Source organism: Hesperophylax consimilis, chromosome 11, assembly GCF_061612785.1.
Source record: "Hesperophylax consimilis isolate HC1 chromosome 11, BYU_Hcon_1.0, whole genome shotgun sequence".
Lineage (NCBI taxonomy): Eukaryota > Metazoa > Arthropoda > Insecta > Trichoptera > Limnephilidae > Hesperophylax > Hesperophylax consimilis.
The window spans coordinates 18,134,868-18,147,775 of record NC_142846.1 but is presented as its reverse complement, the minus strand read 5'-3'; the positions used below and the strand labels follow the sequence as shown (position 1 = coordinate 18,147,775).

The following is a 12,908-nucleotide window of genomic DNA, read 5'->3' as shown; positions in this document are numbered from 1 at the left end:
TGCTTTTAATATGTTAATTTAGCTGTGCTCAAGAAAATATCACCAAGTTTTACAAATTTTAACATTTTTCAACTTTTCCTACTGAATTTCGTCATTTTTTGCTAATCTTACCTTTATTAAATTATTTAACCATGTTTTCGCTAGGTTTCAACGAATTTTACCATTTTTTCACATGTTTTACTTGTTTTAACTTGTATTGTGAGTGTTCTAGCTTTAAACACATTTTACCATGTATACTATGTTTGGCAGTCTTTTAGACAGCGTACCGTTTATCAACAAATTCCTAATTTTTTGCCATGCTTTGTCATCTTTAACCACATTTGACAATTTTTCACAATACTGGTCGTGTTTTTCCATGTTTAAGCGTATTTACTCTTTTTCTACCATTTTTCTTAGTTTTCTTTATAAAATTTTCCCAAACGTCTAATGGTTAACCTGTTCCTCATTTTTCGTCTTGTTTTTGTCATTTTAAACCATAATTTACCAACGTTGTAAAACACATGCAAATATGGTTTAACATAGTAAGATACTAATATATATCTTTAAAAACAGTAAATGGTGGAAAAACATAGCGAAGGTTCATAAATGACATTTAATCAATTGATGATGTGATGAATCATTATTTAACATGGGAAATACGGTATAAAAAAATGAAACAGGTCCAGCGTAGAAAAATACTGTGAAGAATGAAAACATGTGCTAAAATAATCTTAAACACGGTAAAAATTCTAAAATGGGATAACATAGGGTAAAACATACAAATGTATGCTAGAAGACGGAAAAATGTGGTAAAACATACAAATATGTGGTGGAAGACGGTAAAATGTGGTAAAACATACAAATATGTGGTGGAAGACAGTAAAATGTAGTAAAACTTACAAATGTATGCTGGAAGAGAGTAAAATATGGTAAAACATACAAATGTTGGGTGGAAGACGGTAAAATGTGGTAAAACATACAAATATGTGGTGGAAGACAATAAAATGTGGTAAAACATACAAATGTATGGTGGGAGACCGTAAAATATGGTAAAACATACAAATGTTGGGTGGAAGACAATAAAATGTGGTAAAGCATATAAATATGTGGTGGAAGGCAGTAAAATGTGGTAAAACATACAAATGTATGGTGGGAGACCGTAAAATATGGTAAAACATACAAATGTTGGGTGGAAGACAATAAAATGTGGTAAAACATACAAATATGTGGTGGAAGACAGTAAAATGTGGTAAAACATACAAATGTATGGTGGAAGACGGTAAAGTGTGGTAAAACATACAAATATATGGTGGAAGACAGTGAAATATGGTAAAACCTTGAAAATCTGATTAAATTATGGCTAAAAAGGCCTCATCCGCAATCAACTCATCAAAATGATAGAATACCGTAAAAATATTCCGATTAATTAATTTATGCTCGTAAAATATGGTACAATATCATTAAAAACCGTTTAATGTAGTCAAATGTATGGCAGAAGTCTCTAAAAGAGCAAACAGCATGCTAAACCTTTAAAAACATTGTCAAATATTGTAAAAAATCATTAAAAACCGTAAAAACTAGTCTAATATATGACGGAAGACGTTTTACATGATGAAAATGACCTTAAAAAACAAAAAATGTGGAAAATATCACAAAAACCAGTAAAATATATGGTAAAACATGATTGATCTTTGAAAAGCATTGTGAAATATGGTAAACCATCATTAAAAATCGTAAAACATCGTAAAATATGATAAAACCATGAAAAACATAGAAAAATGTGGTAAAACGTCTCTTAAATCAGTTAAACGTAGTAAAAAGACGATAAAACATCAAATAACATAATTAAAACTTGAGAAACACAGTGAAATATTGTTAAATACAATTAAAAACCATAAATTAAAGTCAAGTTTATGGCGACAGACGATAAATCATCGTACTACGTGATAAGACCTTGCAAAACATAGTAAAAACACATCGAAAGAGTCTAATGTAATGCAATTTTTTTTCTATATGCAATGGTTTAGGACCCTTGTTGTTAAGTGGGGTATGATTATTCACCAAGAGATGTTCTGCGAATTTTGAGGATGTGTTTTTATTAACAGAGGATGCCGTTGAAGTAGGTGTTATAGCAGGTTGAGGGTCTACTTCCGATTTGCCCTTTCTAATCTAATGCAATTTTTTCTCACAGAGAGCTCGTGGGACACAGTCTCCGTGAGGGCGGTGACTGCGTACTTGCTGGGGGAGTAGATACCGGCGTTAAAGCCCTGGTGGCGAGGGATCTGGTGGCCCACAATGCTGAAACACACACATAACATGTATTTATTCATATGTTCCTTACAATAATTTCTGAACAATAAGTACAAATTAATCTTTTTTCAAATATTTTAATGTTTATAAATAATTTTTTATGCATAGCACAAAGGATGACAAGCCTGAAACACCCGTATTGTATAAATTGAAAAAATAAATGCCGCTGACGGGAATTGAACCCGCAGCTTTCTGATTGTCGGTCAGATTCTCTACCATTGCGCTACGTCGCGTCGGTTTATTCTAAACCCGCCAAATAATTCAATGTGTACACGTATGTTTCATTCAACATTTATTGCTTATTTGATTTGTCACCTGAAAAATAACCGAGATTTTCAGTGATGAATGCGTGTCTTTTATTCTCGAGATGTTTTTGCGAACGTTGACGAAGCACTATTATTTATTCAATTATTTTAGAAATGTGTCTTAGTGGAGTAAATGAATTGCGGTACCCCAACTAATCAATGTGCTACACCTATATGAAATACTAAGTACATTTTAAAACTGGAATGCACTGCTGGCAATCTTTAAATCTGAATCTGATACAGAACCTCTTGCTTCAAAGTGAAGTATGCTTCATCATTTCTTCCTTAATCTTTTAACATTGTGAATTATTTTTATTGATGAGTATGATAATAAGTTGAAAGTTGAACCTGTTGATATTGATTATCTGACCATCATCTCCTCGAGTCCTCATGCTCTTCAGGGCCTCCCGAGTAGCGATGCTCAGCGCTATCACATTCATGTTCAACACCGTCGTCCAATCTGATGTCTTTCCATCTAGAATCAAACAACAGACATTATGTAAACTGAAGAGAGACAATACTTTCAATGTCTGACATTTCAGCTTATGAGATTGGTTCCGAAAACACCTAGTCAGCAATAAGAATTTTAAAACTGTACTTCAAACTCAAGAATGGTTTTCTCTTTAAATGCGTCCGCAGATAAATCCACAAATAAATTAACAACTATAATTTTATCTGGAAGCGAGTCCCCAGCTTAATAAGCATTGCACTCATACTTTTTTATCACACATTTAATTTTTTATTATTTTATTTTAATTAAATTAGCCCACATCAACTTTCCCACTGTTCTGATGGCAGTATGCTATACTAGCGCGTCTTAGCAGCGAGCCTTCGTCGGGTTGGTTTCCTTTATAATAATAATTGTCATAACTGCCTTGTTGGTTTCAGACCTTAAATAATTTTACACTTATATAATAATTATATTTATTCCGGACTGTGGGGAGGTTGGTGCGATCCCAAACATACCATAGAGAGCATAAATATATATGTAAAGAAAAATATAATTTTCTTTAATTCAAGGCAATGCCGAGCTTGTCTTGTCATTGTGGCAGTGTGTGTCGTGGACTGTCACTAGCTGGATGTGCGCCACAGTACCTACACAGTCGACTCGATATTTCGTAATCTATGGTTTAAGACATAGTAAATGTAATCTATGGGTTGTGACAAGGCAGATTGATGGGAATAATTTCAATAATTTGTAATTGCTATCGTGATTGTGATTAAGGAATTGACATAACAATTAATAACATTAAATGTCGTTTCTTTCCTTACAGGTAATGTTTTGTTACTGAATGCTTTTCTTTATGTAAATCTTATGAGATTAACACAATAAACCTCTTCTTTCCTTACAGAGAAACTCAACTGTATATTATATTATATTATATTATATTCAACAAGGAGTGAAATTTATAATGTTTTTACAGTATTTACATTTTTGAAATCACTAGATACCCTTAAAATAAATCCCAGCATTTTCAAAGCTTTATTGGTAATTATTTCAATATGCTTGATAAAGTTAAGTTTCGTGTCAAACCAAATGCCTAAGGTATATGACGAACCGAATTTTTTTAAATAGGACCATACGGATGACTGGGGAGATTCATTCATCCAGACCGCTTTTTGTTTTTCAAAACGCGTTTCGCTTCTGCCTGGACGCGTTTCACAGAAAGGTAATTTTCGAAAGACATACATTTACGGAAAATGGAAAATGCTTCTCTTCTGGATTTAACGACACTAGTGCATTCTTCATCCCACAGTGGGGTGGTTTGTTTTATCTTAATGTTAACATTACGTTTTTTAAGTGTTAATTCTGCAGCTTTTACTATCATGTTAGGAAATAATTCACATTGTAAACTAGTGTTGACAAGGGAAGACTTAGATGCTTGAACAATGGAGTCTAATTCTGAAGAAAAATTTCTCCAATTCGCGTCTTTCGTTGTAAATTTAAAACTATTGTTTATCGAAAAGGAATGCGTGGAAGATAGATGGTGGAAGGTAATTATTATAGGAAAATGGTCACTGGAAAGGGGATTTTTAAGAATATTCCGAGAACATATGGGAATCACCGAAGATGAGCAAAAAGATAAATCGACTCCACTTTTCCGATGTTGAGGGGCAGTAAAACGAGTTGGAGATCCGTCATTAAGAATACATAAATAATATGTATCCATAAAATCTAATAGATTATGGCCAGAACGGTTTGTTAACTCACTGCCCCAAGAAGGAGAATGAGCATTGAAGTCCCCAAGTATCATTTACGGGGGACGAATCTAGGATATAAATGTTGACCATTCGTTTTCAACAAAAATTGTAAAGGGAGGGATATATATTAATAGTTATGTAATATCAGATACAACAGCTTCTACTTTCTGAAAATTATTGGAGAGAGTGTGGAAAATAATTTGTTTAAAAGGGATAGAATTATGTATAATAAAAGCAGTGCCACCTTTGCCATCCAGTCTATCATGTCTTAGACAGTGATATCCAGGAATTTTAAATTGGTATGAGGGTTTTAACCAGGTTTCGGAGATGGCAGCAACTGAAATATTATGTTCATCAAGTAACTGTACAAGATCAATTTGCGAATAGACTTCTACTATTCCATTGAAGTATTTTGCTCAGTTGCGGATACATCGGGAAGGCTAGAGAGTAAAGATTTCATATATTCGGCAGCTCTGGACGGTACTTTATTGTTATTTGAAAGGATCGTAATTAATAGGGTAATTAAAGTTTGAATAAAAAAAGAATTTTCAATCATGACCTTAGGGAAGATATCGGAAGTGGAAAAGTTTTTTAAGGCAGTCCCATTGGGAGCCTGGGATTTATTATTTCCCTTCGGGTTAAGTAAAAGATCATTATGTAGTTTTTTATCGAAAGAAGGAATAAATTTTGGATTAGATTTTATCGGTTTGAAAATTGTTTCTTTGTGGGAAGGTGAAAGAAGGGATTTAGGGGAAGAAAAATGAAAAAGAGAAGCGTTAGTCGTTATCTCTGCAATAGATTTTTTTGTGGGAGGGAATAATTGAGAGGCCTGAAAGTAGGAAATGTTGTCTGCAGCCATTGTCTGTTTGATATTTCTCTGTCTAGATAACTCTGGACAGGCCACACTAACAGCAGTTTGGTTGCCCTTACAATTAATACAAATAGGGTTATTCCTTGTATTTTGACACTGTTTAAAGGGATGATCCTCTCCGCAATGGAAACAATAAGGAGGGGAACGACAAATAGGTTTAATTTCCAAAACGGCAACAGTTGAAACATTGGATAGTCGGGAATCTGTATATTTCAACGGTAAGAGCGTTATAATAAATAAAAAGGTTTCTATATAGTGGTGCCGGTGGAAGTATCCTTGAAATTCAAACGACGTGCTTTTAAAACTTTTGGAGTTAATTGAGAGTCATTAAGAGCGTCTACTATTACTGTTTCTGATAGATCGGTTGGGATTCCTCTTACTCTGCCTATTCTGGTTAAATTAAAAGTAATTCTATGGATAGTTTGTATCGACCTTCCGGTTTTATTGATCCATTTATAATACCAAGGTTATTGAGTTTTGAGCTAAAAATAAATTTACCAAAATCCAGGGGATGAATTATTTTCCCCTGTTCAGTCCTTTGGACATTGACAGTAAATGGAGCTGAAGATGAAATAGAATACATAAGCTCAATAGCTTTTGCTTCTCGAGGAATGGTATCATTATAACTTCCATTAGAAATTGGGGCTTCGTTTGATTGTGAAAGAGATTTAATTTTAGGAGGTACATTAAGGCAAAGCGGTGGTCGTCGTTTTCGGGAGGAATGGTTACAGAAGTCTGAATATCATCAGAATCGTAGTCGTCTACAATATAAGAAATGGACTCAGGGTCCGGAGGTCGATTTTTGTCCTCCGCCATTTCAACAAATTACAAAAAAAAATCAAACAATAGTTATTTATTGTTTTTGTGTTTAATTCGTAGAACTCCATTTAATTTTTTTTTATTATAAATTTAATTTAGATTAAATTTGATAATATTATTATTAAGTTCTGCAAGTGTTTTAGTTTTTTATTATTGTGACAGCTGTTTCGGCTTACAAGGCAATTTTCAAACTGTGGTTAGTCCACATTGAGACGACGTATTTATACTATTTCAAATGTAAATTTTGAAGGTGCATACATTGATTTATTACTGGTTAAACCGATGACATGATCTATTGTTGGTTAAACCAATCTATATTTTCCCCTCAGTAAATGGTAATGAGTTCTTAATTATTTACTAATGACTTTATTGCTATGAATTATTTGGGTGCATTATACTGCTTGGGTTTTGTGAAAATACTGAGAAGTGGTGAGTAAATTATTTTCCGTACTTTATTAATTAGTGTTAAATTTGGGTCATTCGTTCGTTAATTGATTTCTAATTGTTCAAGTAAATTTAATCTAATGCCCTTTTTTTCTATATGCAATGGTTTAGGACCCTTGTTGTTAAGTGGGGTATGATTATTCACCAAGAGAAGTTCTGCGAATTTTGAGGATGTTCGGATGGTCTAAATTAAATTTATAATAAAAAAAAACAAACAATACTTATTATTTAAGAAATAATAAATGATAGAAATAATACAAGCAACTGCGTCGTAAACCAATAAAACAAACAAAAATAATGAATAAGAAAAGGTAACAAAAAATAAAACGTATCTGTACGCCACGCCGTCAGCAAGCCGTCAAACACAGAGCACTGGATGAAAACACAACTCTAGCGTATATCTCTCAACATCGTGAATCAATCGTCAAGCTATTTCCCGATGGCGCCCGTGCTACCTAACCGTGGAGCTACCTTCCGCATAATCCTAACATTAGAAAACACATTGCAAGGCATAGTCAACTTCGTGGTGGGAAGAAAATGTTTGGCAATCCTAAAAGACGGTCTATAGGCTATCTTACACGAAACGTTTTACAATGTCTTTCAATATGTCTTTATGTTTCCTACTACTTTGCGATGTGTTTTTACTATGTTTTTCAAGTGTTATCACATAATACGATAATTTACCGTCTGTCGCCATATATTTGACAAATTTTTCTGGTTTCAAATGGTATTTGACCATATTTAACTGTGTTTCTAAAGTCTTAATTATGTTATATGATGTTTTACCGTCTTTTTACTACGTTTAACTGATTAAAGAGATGTTTTTCCATATTTTTCTATGTTTTTCATGGTTTTATCATATTTTACGATGTTTAACGGTTTTTAATGATGGTTTAGCATATTTCACAATGCTTTTCAAGGATCAATCATGTTTTATCATATACTTTACTGGTTTTTAGTGATATTTTCCAAATTTTAGTTTTTCAAGGTCATTTTCATCATGTTAAACGTCTTCCGTCATATATTTGACTATTTTTTAAGGTTTTTAATGATTTTTTACAATATTTGACTATGTTTTTAGAGGTTCAGTATGCTGTTTGCTGTTTTAGAGTCTTATGCCATACATTTGACTACATGAAATGGTTTAAAATGATATTGTACCATATTTTAAGACCATGAATTAATTAATCGGAATATTTTTACTGTATTCTATCATTTTGATGAGTCGATTGCGGACGAGGCCTTTTTTACCATAATTTAATCAGATTTTCAAGGATTTACCATTATTAACCGTCTTCCACCATATATTTGTATGTTTTACCATATTTAACCGTCTTCCACCATATATTTGTATGTTTTAACACATTTTACCGTCTTCCACCATACATTTGTATGTTTTACCATATTTAACCGTCTTCCACCATATATTTGTATGTTTTAACACATTTTACCGTCTTCCACCCTACATTTGTATGTCTTACCACATTTTACCGTCTTCCACCATATATTTGTATGATTTACCAAATTTCACCGTCTTCCACCACATATTTGTATGTTTTACCACATTTTACCGTCTTCCACCCTACGTTTGTATGTCTTACCACATTTTACCGTCTTCCACCATACATTTGTATGTTTTACCAAATTTTACCGTCTTCCACCCTACATTTGTATGTCTTACCACATTTTAACGTCTTCCTCCATACATTTGTATGTTTTACCACATTTTACCGTCTTCTACCATACATTTGTATGTTTGTCACATTTTACCGTCTTCCACCAAACATTTGTATGTTTTACCACATTTTACCGTCTTCTACCATACATTTGTATGTTTTACCTCATTTTACCGTCTTCCACCATACATTTGAATGTTTTAATACAATTTACTGTCTTCTACCATACATTTGTATGTTTTACCAAATTTTACCGTCTTCCACCCTACATTTGTATGTCTTACCACATTTTACCGTCTTCCTCCATACATTTGTATGTTTTACCACATTTTACCGTCTTCTACCATACATTTGTATGTTTGTCACATTTTACCGTCTTCCACCAAACATTTGTATGTTTTACCACATTTTACCGTCTTCTACCATACATTTGTATGTTTTACCACATTTTACCGTCTTCCACCATACATTCGAAAGTTTTAATACAATTTACCGTCTTCTACCATACATTTGCATGTTTTACCACATTTAACCGTCTTCTACCATACATTTGAATGTTTGACCACATTTTAACGTGCTCAACCATATATTTGAATGTTTTACGGAAAAATACGGTAAAAATAGTGAAAATAGGTTTCACATAGTTAAACCTTGTGAAGAATGAAAACACGTGCCAAAATATTGTTTAACAGAGTAAAAATGCTAAAATGGGGTAAAAGAAGGTAAAACACAGAAACTTGTGGTGACGGACGGAAACAGACGGTGAAATATGGAAAAAAATGGTCTAAAAAAAATAAATTTAAAAAAAATGTTGTACACTGTACTTCAAATACTCAAAAACGTAAAATACTGTCTGATCGAACATTTCGGATGTCCGAAAGGACATTTTTAGTGTCCGATCGGACATTTCTAGTGTACGATAGGACATTTAAATGTCCCATCGGACATTTCAATGTCCCATCGGACATTTCAATGTCCCATCGGACACTTCTAGTGTCCCATCTGACATTTCTTGTGTCCTATCGGACATTTTTTGTGTCCGATCGGACATTTCAATGTCCCATCGGACATTTGTAGTGTCCCATCGGACTTTCTTGTGTCTGATCGGACATTTCTAGTGTCCGATAGGACATTTCCTTGTCCGATAGGACATATCTGGTGTCCGATCGGACATTTAAATGTCCCATCGGACATTTCTAGTGTCCGATAGGACATTTCTAGTGTCTGATAGGACATTTCTATGTCCGATAGGACATTTCTAGTGTCCGATCGGACATTTCAATATCCCATCGGACATTTCTAGTGTCCCATCGGACATTTCTTGTATCCGATCGGACATTTCTAGTGTCCGTTAGGACATTTCTAGCTATCATTTTTTTGAGTTTATATCGGCTTATAAGTATAAGTTTTTTTTATGGTACAATATCATACAAAACCGTTTAATGTAGTCAAATGTATGGTAGAAGACTCTTAAACAGCAAACAGCATGCTAAACCTTTAAAAACATAGTCAAATATTGTAAAAAATCATTGAAAACCGTAAAAACTAGTCAAATATATGATGGAAGATGAAAACTTTCTGAAAATGACCTTGAAAAACTCAAATTTGGAAAATATAACTAAAAACCACTAAAGTATACGGTAAAACATGATTGAACCTCTAAAAACATTGTGAAATATGGTAAACCATCATTAAAAACCGTAAGAAATAGAGAAAAAAGGTCAAAAATAAAAATAAAAACACTGTGAAGAATGATAAATTGTGCCAAAATAATTCAAAACACGGTAAAAATTCTAAAATTGGATAAAATAGGTAAAACAGAGAAAATTATGGTGGAAGACGGTAAAATGTGGTAAAACATTCAAATGTATGGTGGAAGACGGTAAAATGTGGTTAAACAAACAAATAAATGGTAGAAGACGGTAAAATGTGGTAAAACATACAAATGTATGGTGGAAGACGGTAAAATGTTGTAAAACATACAAATGTTTGGTGGAAGACGGTAAATATCGTTAAACACACAAATGTATGGTGGAAGACGGTAAAATGTCTAAAAACAATCACATGTATAGTGGAAGATGGTAAATTGATGTAAGACATACAAATTAATGGTGGAAGACGGTTAAATGTGGGAAAACATACAAATGTTTGGTGAAAGACGGTGGATTGTGGAAAACATGCAAATGTATGGTGGAAGACGGTAAAATGTTACAAAAACATAAAAATATATGGTGGATGACGGTGAAATTCGGTAAAACATACAAATATAGGTAGAAGACGGTGAAATTTGGTAAAACATACAAATGTATGGTGGAAGACGGTAAAATGTGTTAAAACATACAAATTTATGGTGGAAGACGGTAAAATGTGGTAAAACATACAAATATATGGTGGAAGACGGTGAAATTTGGTAAATCATACAAATATATGGTGGAGAAACGTAAAATGTGGTAAAACATACAGATGTATGGTGTAAGACCGTAAAATGTGGTAAGACATACAAATGTAGAGTTGAAGACGGTAAAATGTGGTAAAACATACAAATTTGTGGTGGAAGACGGTGAAATTTGGTAAATCATACAAATATATGGTGGAGGATGGTAAAATGTGGTAAAACATACAAATGTATGGTGGAAGACAGTAAAATGTGGTAAGACATACAAATGTTGGGTGGAAGACGGTAAAATGTGGTAAAACATACAAATAAATAGTGGAAGACGGTGAAATATGGTAAAACCTTGAAAATCTGATTAAATTATTGCAAAAAAGGCCTTGTCCGCAATCAACTCATCAAAATGATAGAATACCGTAAAAATATTCCGATTAATTAATTAATGGTCGTAAAATATGGTACAATATCATTAAAAACCGTTTAATGTAGTCAAATGTATGGCAGAAGTCTCTAAAAGAGCAAACAGCATGCTAAACCTTTAAAAACATTGTCAAATATTGTAAAAAAATCATTAAAAACCGTAAAAACTAGTCTAATATATGACGGAAGACGTTTTACATGATGAAAATGACCTTAAAAAACAAAAAATGTGGAAAATATCACAAAAACCAGTAAAATATATGGTAAAACATGATTGATCTTTGAAAAGCATTGTGAAATATGGTAAACCATCATTAAAAATCGTAAAACATCGTAAAATATGATAAAACCATGAAAAACATAGAAAAATGTGGTAAAACGGCTCTTAAATCAGTTAAACGTAGTAAAAAGACGATAAAACATCGAATAACATAATTAAAACTTGAGAAACACAGTGAAATATTGTTAAATACAATTAAAAACCATAAATTAAAGTCAAGTTTATGGCGACAGACGATAAATCATCGTACTACGTGATAAGACCTTGCAAAACATAGTAAATACACATCGAAAGGTAGTAGGAAACATAAAGACACATTGAAAGACATTGTAAAACGTATCGTGTAAGATAGTCTAGACTGTCTTTTAAGATTGCCAAACATTTTCTTCCTACCACGAAGTTGACTATGCCTTGCAATGTGTTTTATAATGTTAGGAGTAGGCGGAAAGTAGCTCCACGGTTAGGTAGCATGGGCGCAATCGGGAAATAGCTTGACGATTGATTCACGATGTTGAGAGATATACGCTACATACGTTTACATATTATGTAACCATGTGTCCCCGAAAGGGAAGGAGAGAGGGTTTACTGCTATGACAAAAGTCGATAAACTTACATTTGCAGGCGTCTTGAGTGGAAATTTACTAGACAAATATTTTTTCAATCAAAAATTCTCTTTCCCCGTAGGAATATGCAGTGAGGATGTACCGCCGAATAACAAAATACGACATATTTTTGTAGCCTGTTTACCAAAGTAGGTTTTGTTTAAGCACTGCCATTGACATAATCAAGGTGAAAATATTATAATTTGCTTGTCAAAATATTTCTAAGAATTAAAAACATCGCTCTTTGTTTCGAGGTTCGACAGTTGCGTAACTGAGGATAATATTCCAAACTTTATCAATAGTAAAATAGAAGGAAGTAAAATCCAAGTAGAAAAAATAATACAACGAAATCCCACCCAATTTGGATCTTTCAAGTTAACTATACCAAAGAAAGATTTCAAAACCTACACGAACAAAGAATTTTGCAGACTGGTAATGTTTTAAGTTATAAAAGAAACATCAACTTCATTATAGATATGTGCGATACCTACGATGTAATACTTTTGCAAGAAACGTGGTTATTACAAAACGAAACATCGAATCTATCCAATTATCCGAACATCCAGGGGTGGGGTACCTCTGCTGTAGATTGAACAAACGGACCACTA

The 12,908-nt window shown here is 33.1% G+C and overlaps 1 protein-coding gene across 1 annotated transcript in view; it reads right to left on the bottom strand.

Annotated features, from left to right (window-relative positions):
- LOC149419880 (uncharacterized) overlaps positions 1-12,908 on the bottom strand; it is an 88,126-nt gene that overhangs the window by 15,744 nt on the left and 59,474 nt on the right. The window contains exons 11-12 of the mRNA XM_089637562.1: positions 2,943-3,069; positions 2,169-2,277 (exon numbers count right to left, since the gene is read on the bottom strand). Coding sequence (XP_089493688.1) covers positions 2,169-2,277; positions 2,943-3,069 — 236 coding nt within the window. The remainder of the gene's footprint in view (positions 1-2,168; positions 2,278-2,942; positions 3,070-12,908) is intronic.